This window comes from Triticum aestivum, chromosome 4A (assembly GCF_018294505.1).
Source record: "Triticum aestivum cultivar Chinese Spring chromosome 4A, IWGSC CS RefSeq v2.1, whole genome shotgun sequence".
NCBI classification, from domain to species: Eukaryota; Viridiplantae; Streptophyta; class Magnoliopsida; order Poales; family Poaceae; genus Triticum; species Triticum aestivum.
This window is the reverse complement of record NC_057803.1, coordinates 730,591,341-730,604,876: the sequence shown is the minus strand read 5'-3', so window position 1 is coordinate 730,604,876 and position 13,536 is coordinate 730,591,341. Positions and strand designations below refer to the sequence as shown.

Here is a 13,536-nt window from a genome sequence, read left to right as displayed (position 1 = left end):
CAGTGGGCGTGATATGTTTGTCAACTAGTTGCATGGTATTGATAAAAAAACATACTTCCCATACTTTGGTGGGAGAGTGCCACGAGGCGTTGCAGAGGCGGGCTTCATGGAGCCCGTTTTGCAAAAAAAATCAAAATATATTTAAATTTTCAGAAAATGTCAAATCTTTTTCTATAAATACATATGCATGTTCTTCAAATATGTACACAATTTCATCAACTAATTCAACTATTTGCATGCTACACAAAAAGACAAATATCAGTCCAAAAACAAAAAGGGAAAGGCATATTTTAGTCCATGTATTTGTCTTTTTGTATACATCACATATTAACATATATGTTAATGAAATTTTACACATGTATACTACAAACATATGTCTATGTATATACTTTTATTCAGATTTTTTTGAAGTGTGAAAAGTATTTTTGTTGAAAGACAAATAAAGAGCTCAGTGGAGCTCGGTTGCTGCTTGCACTTTTTGGGGAGAGTGACATTATGTTGGCCTCTTTGGCTATTTAAGAATGGTGTGGTTTTGACAAAAAAACAGTTCTTATTTATTACAAGTTCTCTACTTTTATGTATGAATCGGTTTTATATGTGGCCAATTCTAGATGTTTACCCCTCATGAGTGGTGATTTAGTCGAAGGATTGGCCATTTACCACCCTAGACTATCTTTGCTTTTTCTTTTGGGTCGAACCGTGTCACACATTTTATTTTCTTTGTTTTTCTAGAACAGTTCAGGTCCTTAATTAAACATGTGACTATGATCTTCAGGGGCTGGCATAAATTTACTTTAAAGATACAAATCTACTTTGTAGTCCAACTAAAACGCACATGAACTGTGCATAACAGGTCTGAATCTATTTCTTGCTGCTCCCTCTAACCAATCATGTATGATATTGCAAGACCTCTTGTGAATTTTCAAATTATTCTTGCATTCTAGATTGATTGTTGTTGCCTGGAAGCAAGTACATGATGGGCACCCTACATACACAGCCTGGCCCACCTGTACGTGTATCACATGTGCTGCCCTGATGCTCCTGCTTTAGGTACAGGACAGGATAATACTACCACTAGATGAACTGAACCGAATGCCGAGCCAACCAGCAACCACCAACCATATACTATTAATATTAGTTTGTTAATTAGTCCTTAAAAGAAATAATTATTTTGTGATGTCAGTGAGATGACATAGCTTTGATGGTAAATCAACCATGCATATTTATTTATTAGTTGGGAGACTATCATGTGAACAAGCCCCTGCTTGCTTCGGTTTACATCAGAAGACGGGTGCAGAAAGATTATATGTACCAAATAAAAATAAATAAAAACATTCTGGTATCGGTTTTCTCTCGACGTACGAGTCTCCTTAGAAACAAAATCGATTGCCGATTCATAAAAGAATTATTTCTTTAAATAAATGGAAGTTGAACATTGGTATAAGTTCTTCTAGAAAATATCACATGTTTTACAGCTAAGTCTGAGTTGTCATCATTTAAGAATATTGATCACCAATAATATGATCAACTAGGTTTTCTTCTTGTAAACGAAAGAGATGACGAGCTAGACAGCTGAAAGAGTAAGAGAGTGACATGTGCTGGGCCATCGTAAATGATCAATATTTTATTATCTATATGTCTCTCCAAATAGGAGAATTTTTATAATTTGGAGAAAAACTCCTTTTCATTTGTCTGTTTGCTAGCTAGAAAACAATAGTTGCCATGCCGTGGAGTTAATTATTAATCGGTTAAAATTCAGCTATTGCGTGGTTGCACGTCCTAGATATTGCAGGTGTTTGTCCTGTTGCTTTGAGCTGTTCAGAGACAAATTCTGTCAGATTTGTCAACGACTCGGTTGCCGATAGTGAAGCCTAATTCTACGCTGATTAATGTCATTAAGTAAATAGAATGAAAACGAATTTGGTTTGATTTGGAGTATATATAATGAGAGAGAGATTAACTGGTATTTAAAATGTAGTTAACCAAATGGACTGTTAGGGTCTTCTATATGCTAATGTGTTGCCAATCTTATATGTGTGTCTGAACACGTTGGACCAGCGAAGAGGCAAGAGCAGCTTTTCCTTTTTTGTGCGAGAGCTGATGACTGGTCAGCTGAGCCTCACAATAATAAACGGGCTGCTGAAGTACTCCGATTTTCGGTGCGCGAGGAAGTATCATGTGCTCCCATACTGTAGATGATAAGTCAAATTCAAATGCTTTTTAATACCAAAAAATTGTAAATGTTCATAACATATGTTTCTACACCCCCTCCCACCCCACCCCCAAGAGCCAGCTGCCACTTGGTGGCATTTTTTTCTTATTTCTTTTGTGCTTTCTGTGGGCGTGATTGTGCTGTTGCCCCAGCCATCTTTGTTTCTTTGGTACTCTTGAACTGATTGTATGGATGTTGGATTTGTTTATAAAGCGAGACGAGTGCCTATTTCAAAAGACTTAATTTTCACTTGAATTTCATATCAAATATGACTCCATTAGAAAGATATATTATAGTTTTGCCTATTTGAATAAGTTCTCAGCCTTTACTTGGTATGCTTACACAATGCAATGATATAGAAGTGCTCGAATGTCAGTTTAATGTGTGTTTTTCTTCCTTTTTTTGTGCGTATGGTCCATTTCCATTATGGAATATTAAATTATTGAAAATAAATATGAAGCTCAACGAGACATCTGTTCTAATTATATTGTAAGTTTGTACCGTCTGTGTGCCTTCACGTGACGCATGTGGTAAGCAATCCAAACTATTTATGAACAAACAAAAATGTGTGCCCTCATGTTTTAGTACTAACTGAAGCCCAAGATGTGGCACAAGGTAATCTAGCTAGTGCTACATCTCCTAGTGTGCACCTCCTACATGTCTTCTTTTTTTGCACCAGTGTTCCCATGAACTTCAGAGTTCAGACTTTAGAATGAGGCCCAGGCAGATGTTTGTGCACCCACTGAATGAGCGAACGACAGCCCTGGAGGAGCAGGAGCAGCCGACCCGCCTTGCTCGATGACACCAAAGTGCTCCAGGAGCCTCGTGATGAGCACGCCGGCGACGTACGACAGCCCCGACGAGCTCACGGCGATCGTCAGGTAGTACACGAGGGTCTTGAAGTATGCCCTGGGTGCTGTCTGGACATGCGCCTTTCCGAGCGCCAGCAGAGCGATGCACGCGAGGGAAGCGCCGGCGACGGCCATCATCTTGTTCTCCCTGTTGTTGCTCTCGCGGAACGACAGCCCGTAGACAACCGGTTGAAGTAGCCCGAACACCATGTATGAGAGCAGGGCCAGGACCATGTGGAGCCGGGCTTTCGACCGCCTCCCGAGCTGCAGCCAGTAGTGTCCGACCCGCTCGTTGTCGTCGCTCACGTCTCGGACATCTCTCAGATCGGCGATCTGTCATCGACGGAGAAATGATATGTTAGTTTTCGGTGTTTGTGGGGTGAGTTTTCTGTAATGATCAGTAAAAACTAAAAACAATGTGAAAATTCAGTCGGGAGAGAAGTTTGTTACATTGTGGTAAACGAGAGGGAGCCCTCCGATAAGGTTGGCCATGCCCAAGATGAATATGTCCACTGCAGGCAAGTGAAAAACATAATTTCATTAGATGGGACAATATAAATATCAGTGTTAAAATAGTGCATTCATCATGCAAATATATATTTTTTTGTTTTTGCAAAGATTCATCAGGTAAATATGTGGATAGTAAGTTAGTAACTGACATGTTTTGGCGCCGCTTGATGCTGCCGCCGAAACAACAGAGAGGCTGGTGACTGACTCCACTAAGCCTCCATACACTATAGCTTTCAGTATATCCCAGTCATCCCTCTGTTGTGGTCTAGGAGCAACCAGATTCACTTCTTCAGGGACTGATACCGCTACATGATGTGGACCTGTTGCTTCAGGAATCGGCGTAGTTGATATGTCGCCCCTCGCGATATTCGTCACATTCGGGCCATCGACCTTCGTTCCTGATGTGTGAACTGAATGGGTTGTAAAGCCATTCTCGAAGGTAGTCGTTGCAGCTCTGTGAACATCTGAGCAAATAAAATTACCACTATCAGGTTGCATCTCTGAAAAAACAGCAGCTGATGCGAACTGACCACTTTTTATTAGGCCTACCTTCATGGCCTAGTAGGTGGTGATTTCCATCCATGATAGCACCACCGGCAGGCTTCGGGGGAGGCATTTCACCGGTTATCACTTCCAGTGTGTCTGTGTGGAAGATCCCTGCACGCGACGATTCTATTTTTTTTGTTACTTTAGTCCACTACACTGACAAACTAGTCCTAAATAAACTGTGATGGCACAATTAATATGGAAAAGTTTGGCATCATTAAGTATTGCGTGGTTTGTTCTTTCATGAGAAAAGAAGTACATGTTGCTATATAACCCATGAAACTATAGAAACTCTTCTTTGGCATATATTTTATGTTTATATGCAAATGTATGTATTGCGGCTTATTGCCGGTAAAGTAGACATCTATGAATCCATAAAACAAAACAATGTTGCACGCGACGTACCTGTAGCAGACTGTGTGCGAGATGATGTGTTAGCTGCTTTTGATGTGGCTGTAGAGGATGACGTAGATGTTGCTTTCGTCGTCCTAGTTGTGGTGGTTGTCGTCGTCTGATCTTCCGACGATGATCCGGTTATTGAGTGCTCTGGTTTCACAACTGTGCCATGACTATGATGAATATAGGATGTGCTAGATTCAGTTGTTGTGGTTGTATCATTGGAGTTCCGCGTCTCGGACTGCAGTGGCATCGTCGCTGGATCTGCGATGTGGTAAACTGCTCAGCTGATGAAACAGAGCATCAGTTGCATATAAAATGGTCTGAGAGAACATAAGTTACACACCTTCAGCAGCTTGGTTCTCCGAAGAAGATTCGACTGTCGACTGCGGTACCGTCAGTGGATCTGCAATATGTTGAATTGTTCAGCTGATGAAGTAGAATACCTATTGCAAGATAATCAATAACGATGCATATATTTTTTAAGATACATACCTGCAGCAGGAGCAGGTTGGTTTGGGCTATCTCCTGGCTGGAAACATGACAGAAGCCAGCTTGTGCAGTTTTCAGAGCGAGGAGGCGTGTCCTCTGATGCAGGAGGAGGCAGAACATCAGGTTGTCCGTCCACATCCCTCCTCCCAAATATACGGAATATGTTGAAACTGCATCCTGCTGACAAGAACATTATGTAGTTAAGCCAAGAATGCCTCCCATTTGATCGAAATGAAATGTTCAAGCAATACAACCAAAACTGAAGTGGAATACCAAGAACGCCTCTAACTAAATGTTATCGATACCTGCTGGAATGAAGAAGGAGAAGCATGACAAACATCTGAACACGTCGGGTGACTCTTGCTCATCACTTCGAGATAGAGTAGCAGAAGGCAGTGGCACTAGCACTTCTTCAGTGTACGGTCTCTTCGACGGTCCATCGGGGGTTGCTGGCCTTACTGTCCTTTTCCTCTTCTTGAGGATCACCCTCCGAGTTATGCACGACTTGCAGTTGGGACAGAACAGGTCATGAGTTTCTTGCTGGTCCAAAATCTTCTCGAGGTCGTACTCTTCGACCTTCGGTTGAGCCTCGGTGACCGGTTCGTCCTTGTCAACTTCAGTTGGGTGAATTTCAGTCTTGTTGATTTCGAACAGGTACTCTGTCTTAGGTTCAGCGCCGTTGGGGACCTGATGTGAACCATTTGAGTGTGATCCATTTTCTAACTCGCGGTTGCTTGGGCCATGGTTGATTTCTTGAACACTGCCATTTTCATGTGCTTCAAGCTGCTTGTCTTTTGTACTCGGAGTTTCACCTGCGTCTTCCTTTTCGTCACCAGATCGCATCGTTCCCGTGACCAAATATCTGGCACTTACCTCACTAATAATATCAGGAACTGAAAAACAAAAGGAGAGATATCTAAGTACTAATTCAAACATTGTGAAGCAACTTTATATTTTATTTTGCGCAACAACAAGTTTGAAAAAATATGACACCAAGAAACCAAGCCAGATATGCAGGTATGCTAGATAAACTGAAGCAAATTAATCAGTGCTGTCCTAAATTTCCTCATCGCCATATTGCTTGGTCTCAGCACTAACCTTTTTCGGTGAACCATAAAACGATCCTTTCTTCTCAACTAACGATTCGATATTCCGTTCGATTCGGTGGCGATAGCCTCGATGATCTATGGTACCATTTCCGCACGGACTACTCAGGCGGTACGTCCAATCGCAGTGCCGGCACTTCCATAGCCCTTCAGTGAAGCAATAGAAAGCTAACCTTTCAGTAAAGCAATAGAAAACTAGCTTTACCATATTATTATCAAACGACCACGCTTCGGTGAAGCAATAGAAAGCTAATCTTAAGAGAGAGTTAGTGTCTAATCTCAATGATAAATTTTAAGAAAGACTTTGCGGATCCGGGGAGCCTCCGAGTCGCCGTCGACATCTGCCATGGAAGGCTACATATCAGTGAATTGAGTGGTCAGCAGAAGGTTTCCAATGATTCAGAGTGAGGCCTAGATGAGATGAGAGCGATGTTTCGCGTGTCCTTTTTCGTCTGGTTTCTGAATAAGATCTCCAGGACACTGGATGCAACAATCAGTGCATCCTGTTGATCCCTCCCAGGTAAATAAAACTGATTAGGGAGCAGAGACAGCAGCAGTAATGAAATTTTCTCACATTTTCACCATCCAGACACTGGCTAGAGCTCTTGCAAGATGACAAAGTTAGTTTTGCAGAGCACATATGGGTTACTTTTTGGAGAATTATTGCTTTTCCAGAAATGGACAAATTAAGGAATGAGAGGCAGGTGGAGCCTGAAATCACTGCAACAGGAGTTGTCTCCTGCAGGGAAATAATGCAGCCTCTTAATGCAGCCTCTGAAATCAATCAAGGAAGGGGGCACATTAACAGCTAACTAAGCAGGAGCAAGTTCATCATCTTATCTTCTTCTTCTCTCCATAAGGAAGAGGAAAACTATTTAATTAAGCAGGAGCAAGTTCATCATCCAAAACAGTGGAAAGAAACAGAGGTGTTACCTTTGGCTGCATCCAAGAAGATACTCTTGTGACGCTGCTGCTCCTCTTCAGGACCCTCCTCCTCCTCCTCCTCCTCCTCCACCTCGGGAGCAGCCTCGGGCTCCTCTGCTCCTCCTCCATTGGCATGGCCATGGCCATTCCCATTCTCATGGGCTTGGACCAGCAGCCTCTTCTTGATCTCCCTGGTCAGCAGCTCCCCGGCAGCAGCAGCGGCGGCACCACCGTTGTCCTCCTCCATGATCTCCACCTCCTCCTTGAACTGGTCCCACGCCGCCGCCACCTCCATCATTCTCTCCCTTCTCCTCCTCACAACACAAAGTAGTACTCTGCTCTGCTCTGCTCTGCTCTAGAGATCTTCTCTCTAGTCTAGTCTAGGTACTGCCTCGCCCCCGGTTTTTTATGCTAGCAGCCGCAGCCGTGTGTGGTATGGTGTGGTGTGGTGTGGTGTGGGGAAGAAGAGAAGAGAAGAGAAGGGATTAATCTACTGATGTTGATGAAACCAATGGGTGTTGTCAAATGCAAGAGATTGGGCTTGACTTTTGGAGGATATGAGAGAGAGAGAGAGAGCAGGAGAAGATCGTTTATCATGTGAGCGAGTGAGATAGAGATTGCCTGGAAGCAAGTGCACCCTAACTACACCATGGCCCACCTGTCCGTCCATGTCCATCACATGTGCTGCCCTGCCCTGCTCTTTTGGGCAGCATGCATTTCTTTTCTTCAGTTCATATGGAGTAGAGTACAGAAGAGGATAAGCCTAGCAAACTTTTCTTACATCAACTGAAATTACTGAATGCAGCAACCACCAACCACATCATTTTGTTTTTCACTCTCTTTTATTTTCTTTTGAAATTCAGGTGACATTGCTGAAGCACGTGTTACACAAAGATATGGTTGATGAGTTAGTCTCAACACAGGCATGCTTCAGCTTACATCACACGATTGACCTTCTTATGAGCACTAAATAAATTAAACTGTCTTTGTCTCGGCCTTCTTTTCTTCGAGTCCACTTAATACAAAATCGGTCCGTCAATTAGGAGTAAAGTAAACTATTCCTTTTTACATTATAAATAAATGGAAACTGGACATTTCTATGTATTCTTCTAGAGAAGATTACAAGTATGTGGTTACAGCTAAGCTGTGAGTTGTCATAGTGTAAGAAGCTTAATCACCAATGATAACCCCACCCTAGTTTTCTTGTAAACAAAGGAGCTGAGGAGCTGGAAGGCTGAAAAAGCAGGAGAAAGTGACACTGTCATGACTCATCAGACATGGTCAGTCACCAACAGTATATATTTATCTCTCCAAGGATGATCACTATTATCGACTTTATCATTAAGTAAAAGCTGCATCTTTCTTCCCCTTTGACAATTAGCTAGTTAGAAAATGATAGTTGCCATGTGGTGGAGTTAATTAATCGGTTAACTCAGGCACACTATGTGGTTGCACGTCTAGATACTACAGGTGTTTGTCTTGTTGCCTTGAGCTGTGAGACACAGTTGCATGTTAGATCAATCGATTGCTAATGTTGTTTATGAGATCCCGTATCCCTTTGACAGGCTTTTCAATGATTTGGTCGCCGATTGTGTCTGATGATTCTGCACTAATTGTCGTCATTATGATTTTTTTTCTCAATAAGGGACGATTTTATTAACTCAAGATTTCATTAACTCAAAATAAAGCATCAAGTGAATACAAAGCATTACGAACAACACCCGGCCTGTAACTAGGATGTACGCAGCCGAATACCAGAAGTCTGGCAACCAGAAGAAAACAAAAACCGACAAATCGGCAATAGTAGAGTCCTACAGACCGACCTATACCTATGTTCAAAGGTGAGATGGACCGATCCGAAGATTATGCTGCCATCCATGTTGGGTAAAAGCCTCTGTAGCCACATGTTGCATGTGAGATAGAGATTGCCTCGAAACAAGTGCATGCATGATGGGCACCCTACCTACAGCATGGCCCACTCCGTCACATCTTATTCGTTTCTTTTCTTCAATTCAGAACGGAGTACAGTACAGCACAGAATAAGCCTAGAAAACTTTTTTGCATCAACTGAAGCACTGAATGCAGCAGGTCGAACCAGCAACCACCACCTACATCCGTTTGTTTCTCACTCTTAAGAAAAAAAATCTATTTCCGCCGTTACAAAATATAACATGTCATCGGTTTCTGTGCTTCAACTCTGATCATAAATTTAACCAATGAGACCGATTGTGACGGGAGAAAGAATTATATCAAAGATGTTTGGACGCGGATTTTGGGACATGGTGCCACGCGAGGATGTAATCTGGGCAATACATGCATGCTATGTGATTAGCACTTTATATAGCGATTAAATGAATACGCCAACCCCATGCTAGGTTAATTCAGCAAATACAAATATACGGGCTGGTGGTTGGGCATCTTAAATGAAGCTGGATACGTACTTGAGAGATAAATGTGAGGCGCTATGTGTTTTTAATGGTTGAGTGGTTTTCCGGCACACCTTGAATATTGATACTTACCGCGTGGGTCAACGACTCATTTTCTTCTTCTTTGGTCAACCGTTGTTCATAGTATGTGTTTTTTTAAGTTATCCTAATACTTGTTGGGATTGTAATAGTGCCTCCCCTAGTGGAGACGGTAGGGTCGGCATATATATGATGTTTTCATTTTTCAAACGTCATATACCTGATGTAAGGGGCCTAAGACAATTTAGTTACTAGTTTTACTGAGGAGATATAACATTACTTGAAATAAAAAATGTTAACACAAACATCTATATATGTAGAGCTTTAAAAACTGGATTGCAAGAAACTAGTATTACATTTAGGAGCAGCTGGGTTATGGCCTTCATTACTATCAAAGGTACTTGATAAGAATGCAAATAATACCAAATAAACATGAACGTGAGTACATCTGCTAGGGTGGGTTATGATAATGAGCCATTATCAACATCATTATGGTGGGATCAATGGCAAAACGGATGTGGGCCAGGTATCATCATTGCTACCAAAAGGTCAGCATATGTCTGGTCACTGACGTAGTAATTTGGATTATTTTCACAACTGCCGCTCCTGCCCATCTCCTCCTTTGGATTGGGAGGATACCCCATGCTCCCCCACATTAGGTGCTCCCAACATACAACTTTTCAAATAATACACTTAAATGTTTCAAAAAATTCTAAAAATAATTAAGGTGTTCATAAGACATATGTTGGCAACCTGTAAAAAGTTAAAGTCAAAAAATTCGAAATACACATGGGGAAACAAAAAGGACAAATACGAACATAAATAGTGTCATTCTGGCTTTTGTTTTTTTGTGGCACTATTCATACTGAATTTGTCTTTTTTGTTTCTTGAAGGGTGTTTCAAATTTTGATTCGAACTTTTTACATATTGTAGACACATGCCTTTTGAACGCTCACAAAATTTTTCAGAATTTTGTGAAACATTTAAATACGATTTTTGAAAAATGGTAGCATGTAATGTGTGGTAGCATCTGATATTTTCACCTCTCGCCTGAAGCTAGTAACACATAAATGGAGAGTAATTCAATGCATCCTGATCCACACAAAGCAGCAGGGAGCATGTTGCAGGTACCCATTCAGCTTGACAAAAATTCAATGCGCTCAGAGCGAATAGGAAAACTATACTACCCGGATATGATGAAGAGATATTAGTATACGCGTTTTGTGTATTAAAACTGCATGAATCATGTGGGAACTGACCGGCAGGATTACATCCTCGCGTGGCACCATGTCCACTCGTGATTTATTGAGATGTTTTCAATTATATAATTTTTTCTCTGCCGCAATTGGTCTCGTTGGTTAAATTTATGGTCGAAATTAAACCTCGGAAAGCGCGGGCGCACTATAATACTCGCTGTCAATGAGATAACATGACTTTTTTTGGAGGTCTTCTTCTTCTAGAAATTGGGGTGACATTTTTTTCAACAAAATGCAGCATCAAGAGGATACACAACATGAGGATTAGACACCTGGCCTCTGTATAGTTAGCATGCACACAATCTACACCAACACACACAAACACCTCAACAACTAGCAAAGTCGTATAAGACAAAAGCTATGTGTAGGCGAGAATAAGAAATAAAAAAATGACCAGATATGCCATTGACAAACTGCTGCAATGACCATATTCGCACCAACTATCTCATGACACCACATGGATGATGATGTTCTTCAACAACAATGCCTTCAAGAAGAGAGCGACGCTTAACCGCAGCCTTCACCGGATCCGGGTTGAACTGAGTCTCAACTATATCATCTACGAAGTCTGAACTCAATTGAAGATATGCTTGATGAGTTGAGATTAGCATGTGAACAAGCCCATGCATGCTCCAGCATGCATCACACGATTGACCTTCTTATGAGCACTAAATAAATAAAACTGTCTTTGTCTTGGTCTTCTTTCTTCGAGCCTGCTTAATACAAAATCGATCTATCCATAAGTAGAGAAACTATTCTTTATAATACTAGATAAAATGGAACTTGGACATTTCTAGGTATTCTTCTTGAGAAGATTACAAGTATGTGGTTGCAGCTAAGCTGTGAGTTGTCATAGTGTAAGAAGCTTAATCACCAATGATAACCCCACCCTAGTTTTCTTGTAAACAAAGGAGCTGAGGAGCTGGAAGGCTGAAAGAGTAGGAGAAAGTAACACTGTCATGACTCATCAACCAAGATGGCGACACCATTCGATAAGAGCAACAACGCCGTAATGAACAAGCCCTTGAAACCCAACGTGCTCTAAATGAGGCGACCAGACATGGTCAGTCACCAACAATATATATTTAATTATCGACTTTATCATTAAGCAAAAGCTTCCTTTTCCCCCTTTGCCGATTAGCTAAGGCTGGTCGTAATGGTAGTATCATAGCTAGTATCATGCATGCCAACTAGGCTATTTTGATGAGGTGTCATAGCATTAAATGAAGAAAGAGAGGGTGTAGTATCATATCATGATACCGTATCATATTAAATGCTATGCTACTTTGTGTCATGCATGACAATAAATAGAGTACTACATAATACTAATATATGATACTATGCATTAGGAAAGTAGTATCATACACTAGTATCATATGCATGATACTAGTATATGATACTCCCCATTACAACCAGCCTAACTAGAAAATGATAGTTGCCATATCGTGGAGTTAATTAATTAATTGGTTAAATTTAGGAATACTATGTGGTTGCACGTCCTGGATACTATAGGTGTACTTTTTAGAGAAAAATACTACAGGTGTTTGTCTTGTTGCTTTGAGCTGTCAGACACAATTGCATGTTAGGTAGATCATTTGATTGCCAATGTTGTTTATCAGATCCCCTATCTCTCTGACAGATCTGTCAACGATTTGGTTATTGATTGTGTTTGATAATTCGACAAAAAAACTAACGCCCACTGTGTGGCATCTTGCATATTGCTCACACGCCTTCATTACCACTCATTTTGCCATGTATAAACAGATGACATCAGCAGGGATCTTTTTTATTTTCGGTTTAAAAATGTTTTATCTCTTAATTAAAATTTGAATAAAAAATCTGTTTTCGCCATTAAATTCATCTCGACGAGATCTTCAGAACTAGACCCCATGTTGATTTGTTTAGACGATTTTTTTTGCCCAAAAGTTGCCATGATGTTTACACTGTAGTTGCCTTAGTGATTAAACTAAAATTGCCATGTGTCAATTTTAGTCTGTAAAGCATGACAATTTTATTTTTTTGATGATGGCAATTCCAGTACTTTGACCACGAAAATTATTTTTTGTATGAACCATGGCAATTTTAAGTGCATGTATCATGGCAAATTTAGTTTATGTTTTACGGCAAGTCTAATGTCTTAATTCCCCGTTTTAGAATATGTCAAAAATTACTTTAAATGTAGAAGAAAGTAGCTGAAACATATCATGGCAACTTCAGTGTAAACATCATGACAATTCATGTGCAATAGACATGACAACTTTTAATAAAAAAATTTATCGAAATATATTGATATGAGACCTAGTTTCGAAGATCTCGTCGTGAAAGATTTAATGATGAAAACGGATTTTCAATCGGATTTTTTATTTAAGAGATAAGACATTTTAAAAACTGAAATCCAAAAGGTTTTCCACATGCATGCACACGGTGATGTGGCGCAGTCTTAGTGTTATATAGCGTGTGGACGGGTTTGGCTCCCACCACATGTGTGGGTGTTAGCGTTGTCCTAATTCTACATTAATTGCTGTCATTAGTAAATTGAAGACGAATTCAGTCTGTTGCATACTATATGATTGGGATGAGAATGGGCGAGATTAACCAGCAAAAAAATCAGAGAGATTAGTTTGGTATTAAAAAAAATAGCTAATCGATCGGATTAGTGTGGTCTTATATGTTAACATGTGAACACGTTGGACTGAGAAAGATCTTACGTGGGGCCAAGAGGTGACGACTTGTCAGCTGAGCTGTGCAACAAATGGGCTATGGTGGGAGGAGAATACA

General features: G+C 40.7%; 1 protein-coding gene across 5 annotated transcripts; it reads right to left on the bottom strand.

The window, feature by feature from the left end:
- Window positions 1–2,719: 2,719 nt before the first annotated feature.
- Window positions 2,720–7,590, bottom strand: LOC123088409 (membrane protein of ER body-like protein). Of its 5 annotated transcripts, none has more exons than XM_044510612.1 (10): window positions 7,047–7,225; window positions 6,106–6,852; window positions 5,313–5,900; window positions 5,011–5,187; window positions 4,862–4,921; window positions 4,525–4,779; window positions 4,123–4,245; window positions 3,723–4,037; window positions 3,514–3,575; window positions 2,720–3,396 (listed from the first exon to the last, which is right to left on the bottom strand). In XM_044510612.1, the coding sequence occupies exons 3-10, from the start codon at window positions 5,848–5,850 to the stop codon at window positions 2,920–2,922; spliced, it is 2,007 nt and encodes a 668-aa protein (XP_044366547.1). In that variant the 5' UTR covers window positions 5,851–5,900; window positions 6,106–6,852; window positions 7,047–7,225; the 3' UTR covers window positions 2,720–2,919. The 5 variants fall into 5 exon arrangements, with proteins under 5 accessions (XP_044366547.1, XP_044366548.1, XP_044366544.1 ...); XM_044510613.1 differs by having other exon boundaries at window positions 6,106–6,260; window positions 7,047–7,125; XM_044510609.1 differs by lacking the exon at window positions 6,106–6,852 and having other exon boundaries at window positions 7,047–7,590.
- Between the last annotated feature and the right edge of the window lie 5,946 nt (window positions 7,591–13,536).